The 6,755-nt window shown below is 31.9% G+C and overlaps 1 protein-coding gene across 1 annotated transcript; it reads left to right on the plus strand.

Moving 5' to 3' along the window:
* The first annotated feature begins 4,945 nt into the window (after nt 1-4,945).
* On the plus strand, nt 4,946-5,675 carry LOC131063318 (LOB domain-containing protein 1-like). Its single transcript, XM_057997097.2, has 2 exons — nt 4,946-5,149; nt 5,239-5,675. The coding sequence occupies exons 1-2, from the start codon at nt 4,988-4,990 to the stop codon at nt 5,524-5,526; spliced, it is 450 nt and encodes a 149-aa protein (XP_057853080.2). The 5' UTR covers nt 4,946-4,987; the 3' UTR covers nt 5,527-5,675.
* Nucleotides 5,676-6,755: the final 1,080 nt, after the last annotated feature.

Here is a 6,755-nt window from a genome sequence, read left to right on the forward strand (position 1 = left end):
ATAATGGGTGCTATAAGAATATAATTATTAGGGAGTGGTTTGGATTGTACAAAAGGGTCAAGTCTCAACTACCTAAAGGCCTACATAAATCTAATTGAAAGGGTGAATTTACAAACATCATCATACTATTATATATATTGAAAGGCAATATGAATGCCCATGAATTTGAAGAATAGATGGGTTACTTTATGTACATATTATTTATGTTGGGAATAATTATTTAGATCGGGCCACTTTAATCAATGATAAATTTTATTATATTATTTTATATATTTCTCTCAACTAGTTTTTCTATGTCTTAATATATGTTTTATTCTTTAGCATGAACAATACCATGACCATGAATTTATCTTATGGAAGTTTGTGATGATGAAATAAAAATTGACAACTATTACCCTAACCCACAATCAAGGAAAAGAGCTACCATAAATTTAGGAGGGTTAAAGGTGTGTCCACAATTTACAAAAATACATGGGCTGGAAAGGATCTCTCCTAAGGCCATTCAATTGGTAAATTAGTTTTAAAGTTACTCTATTCAATTTTCTAGGTTCACCTACATTAGAATAGGGGGTTAGTATTAGCTACCTCATTAGTTGGTCAAATATGTAGAAGACATTTTTTTTATTCAAATATGTATACAATTTTTAGGGGTCAATAAAAGAGATGTAAAGAGGAGGAAAGTAGGAGTTTAATTCCCCATTAGACTTGGACATTATTTTTATAAATCTAAAATAGATGTTCTCTCAACATTGTGAGAGATATTGTTAAATATACAACTTGGCCCTAGATACCATGTGGTCCCATACACAGAAGACTGGGTGGGAGATTACTTAGATGATTATGAAGTCAAAAAGAGAAGTTGGATGAGAATGTCTATAGGACAAATTGTAACATTTAGACTAGGATGGAGAATTAATGGTGTCAAGGATGATGAGTCTTACTTGTTTGATCCCATCTACACTTCTCACATTTAAATGCAACCTCATTTTCTATTAGAATAGAGTCTTAAAGAATATAAAGGCCTTAATTCAATAACTATTGTTGTACTAAAAATGAATCGTATTTAGTTGGAAAATAAGAATGTAAAGACCTATAAGGTGTACAACAAAGGAGTGTAACAAACAGGTGGACAAGACAATTCTAGTCAAGTAGGAAATTACTCATTTAGCATAGTATCAATTCCTACTAAAAAAATTATTACACTAGGAGGGAATGGAGATGGGGAAGAGCAACCTGAGAAAAAGAAAAATCCAAACAAAACTTGTGGGGATGGCTCAATAAAGAACTTTGGAGTGGAGGAAAATGTTGAGATAGAGTAAGATAAATAAGATAAGAAGGATAAAGACTAAGAGAAAGAGAAAGAAAATTAACAAGAACAAGAAGTAGAGGTGATGGATGCTTTTTTTTTTTTTTTAAACTATGCCTGGTAAACTTTTTAATGTGACTGGTGACGCTGGTATGATATTCCCTCCGGCTCCACGTGAATGCTTTTGACCCAGAGCTATGAACCAGTGAGGCCACAAACAGGGGACCTCATCCCCAGACTACACTTGTTCAAATCCGCGAGCACAATGGCCCAGCGAAGGCACAAGGCCTTCCGAGCACAATGTCCCAACAGGGATTTGAACCTTAGTGGCTGCTTCACCAACAAAGTGTTTAAACTTGGACAATACATGTCTAAAGACCAAACGTGATGGATGCTTATTTATCTATCCTTTTCCAATAATCTTCTGAGAATGTGCCAAATAGAGCTAGTTAAAAGATAAATACCCCTCCTTCCTTCCATTTCAAATAACAAAATGTAATTAAAACTACCCCATTGAAGGGGTCTCTCAATTTTTCATCCCCTAATTCTTCATAACAAAATGTTGGCACTACTTTATCTTCATCATGGTTGGACAATAGAATACAAAAAGGAAAAAATTACTTATGATTTTTCCTACCAAAGATATTTTGGTAGATCTATTGCAAAGTTCCTCAAACCACTAGTGGAGGATAGTAATTCTAAAAATTTATATGTGGAAATTGCGCAACCATTTTTTCAAAAGGTACTTAGTTAGTCTCTAATAGTTGACTACAATAATATGAAGGTCATTTCGGGGTCTACAAGAAGAGAGGGGGATGTCGACAATTTTTTAGGTAATTGCATCCATACTTGTAAAGAGAACTATAAGAGATAAGGAAGAAGTGCTCACAAGTTTTGTGAGGCCAATAGTTGAAACCTTATCCAATCCTATTGATTACAAGTTCATCATTCAATCCCAACTCTATAGTTAGAAAATAAAACAACCAATAAAGTGCAAAAGGACTTTATTTTGGTAGAACTAAATAAGAGTGGGTAAATTATTTGAAGGCCAATCGGCCTCCTTTTATTGAAATTCTAAGGAAAGTATGATAATTTCAATTTGGTAAGAAATAAAATTAACATAGAGATAGGCAACACAAAATAAGAAGAGGCCATATGGCTACAAATAGTTCAAGATCCCAAAGAAATTGTTGACATGGGCTTGGATAAAACTACATCAGAAAACATTGGTCAAAATGCAAATGATACAAGGTGTGTAATGTGGAGGGAGAGAAAAAAATGGAAAGAATCTTTTCTCAAGTAGAATATTAAAGAACAAAGCAAGCTATTAAGAGAATACAATTAAATGTAGGCATACATATTAAAGGAATTTATAGATATAGGATGTCAGGTCAAAAAGAGAGATAACATTGGAGATTACACTAGATATGAACTATAAGAGGAGATTTAAAGGGTTGTTGATGCATTGTCAAATGAAAAATATTTTAACAAAGATAATCTAAAGAAGTTTGTAGGGATACACTTTGCAGTACCTTGGTATGATGATAATGTAGCTAATTTCATTAATAAAATGGATAGTGTCTGTACAAATGGAACTCTCTGGAAACTTAAGACTCAGAACGTAAGCATTCCACAACATACTAAGATTCCACCCTTAACTTAGGAATTCAAGGATTAGAAGGCACATATGGAAGTTGTACAATAGGGCCTAGTGGATGGGTCAGACATGGGCTCACAAATCAGCCACTTCATCCTTAGTCATTCATGTATTTTAAAAAAATTTAGTGTTTATAAAGTTCAATTGTATCAAAAATTTATTTTAATGATTCTTTAAAAAGAAAATAGTTTCAAGACTCTTTGATACTTACATTTTGAAGATCTTTGAATATGTAATTAATGGGCATTTGACAGGTCATAATTGTTCATTCCCATTGCATTGTAGTGCAAGTGAGACAAAATCAAAGAAGGATCAATAAATTCTTGTTCCTTAAGGAATTATTTTGTCTATGTTTTTGAAATTGAATGTGGTGATTGATATTTACTTCTAAATCTTTGTCCTAGGATAAATGTTTGGATATTACTTTTCCTTGTAAATATGATATTCAACTGGATGGCATTCATTTCCATTTCGTATGTAGGAAAATTTAAAAATAAAGTTATCAATAAGCCATTGGTATTTCAATATTTTTGTTGCGATGATCGTGATATTCATTTTTCAAAAAGTATTTCAATCTTATAACCTTTGCATTAAAGTTTATATTTTTAAAACCTACATTTCTATTTGGAATCCATTGATCACATTTGTATTACATTTTTATTTTTCCTTTTGTACTTCTTGGTTAAAAATATACCCCACTATTTAAATTTCAAAAAACTAAAATTTATCATCAATGGGAGTTGTACCCTAATCCAAATTCATAGTAAAGTTAATCAATAACTTACCTAACTATTTTTTACTTATTTGTGATCATATTTGGATGTAATAGGTGCACAATAACTAAGTATTTGAAGAAACAAATTTGTTAACCAACACTATGCCCTAGTTTTAGTAGTGGTTTATTTATGATATACATTCTATAGCTAAAACCTTAAAAAATGATTATGAAGTGGGTTTATCTTTATAGTTATTAAGTTAGTAAAGAGAGTTCAAAATCTAAGTAGGTTACTAGTAGTTGAAATAGTACTTATACATATAGAGGCTACTATTTTGATTAGTATAGTATTGTTTGCTGTGAAAGAGGTCTAAAGGACAATACTACCAATTGAATAAAATATGTCCATTAGATTCAAAAGCAACAAATCATGTGATAAGATATTGACATAGCAACAAAACATGAGTTAATGAATACTGAGTACTAATAATTGACATTTCAGATGCCCATTGAATTAAAAACATAACGAATAATATGATATCATACTGACACACCAACAAAAATTGAATAAAATGTACCCATTAGACTCAGAAAACAACAAATCATATCATATCACATTCAGGCACTACACAACCTTTAATGTACAGCTATTAATATAACTTTTTTGTTGATTGTAGAATAATACCTCAACAAAAATAGTACTGGTGAAATTATTTTTGTAAGACAGTAAAATTAAAAATATTTACATCACTATTTACTCTATGGTACAAATTTTTAATACCATGAAATTAGTCGTCAAATGGACCACTGCGGAACCCTCTAGTCAAGAGAGGAGATTTCTTTTTGTATTAAACAAGATTAGCCAAACGTAGAAAATAAGGAGAATTTCAAATACACCGGTGAATCTGCAAATGAACCCAACTAATTTCATTAATGGTGGAAACGTTTTATAGACTGCCCATCCTTTCATTAAATCATAGTCTGCGTGCTGCCAAAGCTCTGGTAAGAGACTGACCAAACAGGTCGTCCTTTTTACCATTCTCTTTGGAAACAGCCTCCCTTTTTTTGTTCTTTTTGAAAAAGATCATTATAAATTATTCAGCTTCTTCCCCTTGACTGGTAGCAATTTCACACTCGCATTATATCTCTCCCCCCATTCCTTTCTTTTTATATACACAACGTTTCAGCCAGTTCTAGCTCGTTATAGGTATAAGTACCACATTACATCTCAGAATAGATCTAAGAATGTTTGAGGAACCTCTATTGATGTGGTAATTGAATCTTTTATTTACTGCAGGGAGGAGCATAGATGGCAGCACGAAATTATAAGCCCTGTGCTAGCTGCAAGAAGCATCGAAAAAAATGTTCAGAGTCGTGTATAATGGCTCCTCATTTTCCATCCACAGATCCCAACAAGTTTGCCGTAGTACATACAGTTTTTGGAACCAGTCATATCCTCAAAACGCTTCAAGTAATTACGTAGACTCTTTCTATTTCTCTTGCTCAACTCATTTTAGTTAAGTATTGAGAATTAATGGTTGTGATGTGGTGTTGTTTTAGGGTATTGAGGATTCTCAGAGAGGAGATGCAGTAAATAGTATGGTGATGGAAGCGAGAGCAAGGGTGGAGGATCCGGTGCATGGGAGTACAAGGACAGTTCATCAACTGCAGGAGCAAATTGCTGAATTAGAAGTACGGCTGGCAGCCATGCAAGAAGAAGTTTCCAGCCTACGCTTGCAGAGAGATCAGATGGCCTCATTCTTACTCACTGGATTTCATCCCACACAAGAAAAAATTGAGGATTTTCTATTAAATGATGTCGATAAGCTATGGGGGGTATCGGTTTAAGTCTTGTGTTTTCTATCAGGTGATGTGGATAAGTTGTTGGGGGCATAATTTTAAGACTATTTTATCGAATTATTAGTCTTAGATGGTAAAATTGAAAATATATGACAGAATTTCTGTTTGAAAACTGTTTTGTCTGAATCATGATTATAAATTTCATTCCTCCTATAAAAGTTAGATTGTATCCACAATTTGTTTGTAAAGGAACATGACTTTATTCTTCACGTAAATCTAAAAATATATAGAATTAAACAGGAATAATTAGTATGAAAAATAATGTTAATTTGGGGAATTTAAATGTAACAGTATTTATTCTTAAGAATAACGATAAAGAAGTGTTTTTAATATTTAAGTTGCCTAGGATTTTTATAGAATTATTGTTCAGTATAGGTTTATCTCTAGTTATGGGTGATTTTGCACAGCACAGAACTATTATGCAATTGATAGATTTGAAGTCACAAAATGTACAGTTATACTAATTGATTTGTCTTGACAATAATTTAAAAACCTTGAGGAATTCATTTGATATCAATGGTCCGGTCTCCTAAGTTGAACTCTTTGAACTGTACAAACTTTACAACTATACATAAGATTTAAGATAACAATCTTCAACTATCATGCAAGTGATGTGTATAACTTTTGTGCTAATTGGATTTCTTATAGTGCTCTGAATCAAAAGATTATGTAATTATTATGTAATTATTATTTTTTACAATGCATAGGATTTTTTTAATGATTATGGATGCATTGATTGCATTTAAATACTGAAAAGTATCATATTTCAAATATGCATCAAGTTGGAGAATAAGGTTTAGTTGAATAGATGTTAGAATTTTGATATTTTTTGGGGATCAATTTAGTCTAGTGCAAGATAAATCTCTCATGTTATAGCATTAAGTGAGCGAAATGCAAACCAATTGGTTGACAATAGACATGTGGGAGTAAGTTCAAGGTTGAGTATAAAAATGATAATTGTTTAAAATTGTGGCAAATTTATAGAAATGAGTGTAAATGGAAAATATGATAGATTGGGGAATGAGACCAAGTATGCAAGTTCAATATTTATACTACATGTAAAATAAAAAAATAGAGAGATATTGTGTAATGGGTATCTTTTGTCGCTTAAGTAAAGATAGAAAAGCTATAACTTAATTTAGTGCTAGTGATCACAAGGCATGATAAAGTAGTGTTAAAATATTTTACATATACAAAAATTTATATGGTAGTGCTCC

The sequence above is a fragment of the Cryptomeria japonica genome, chromosome 3 (assembly GCF_030272615.1).
Source record: "Cryptomeria japonica chromosome 3, Sugi_1.0, whole genome shotgun sequence".
NCBI lineage: Eukaryota > Viridiplantae > Streptophyta > Pinopsida > Cupressales > Cupressaceae > Cryptomeria > Cryptomeria japonica.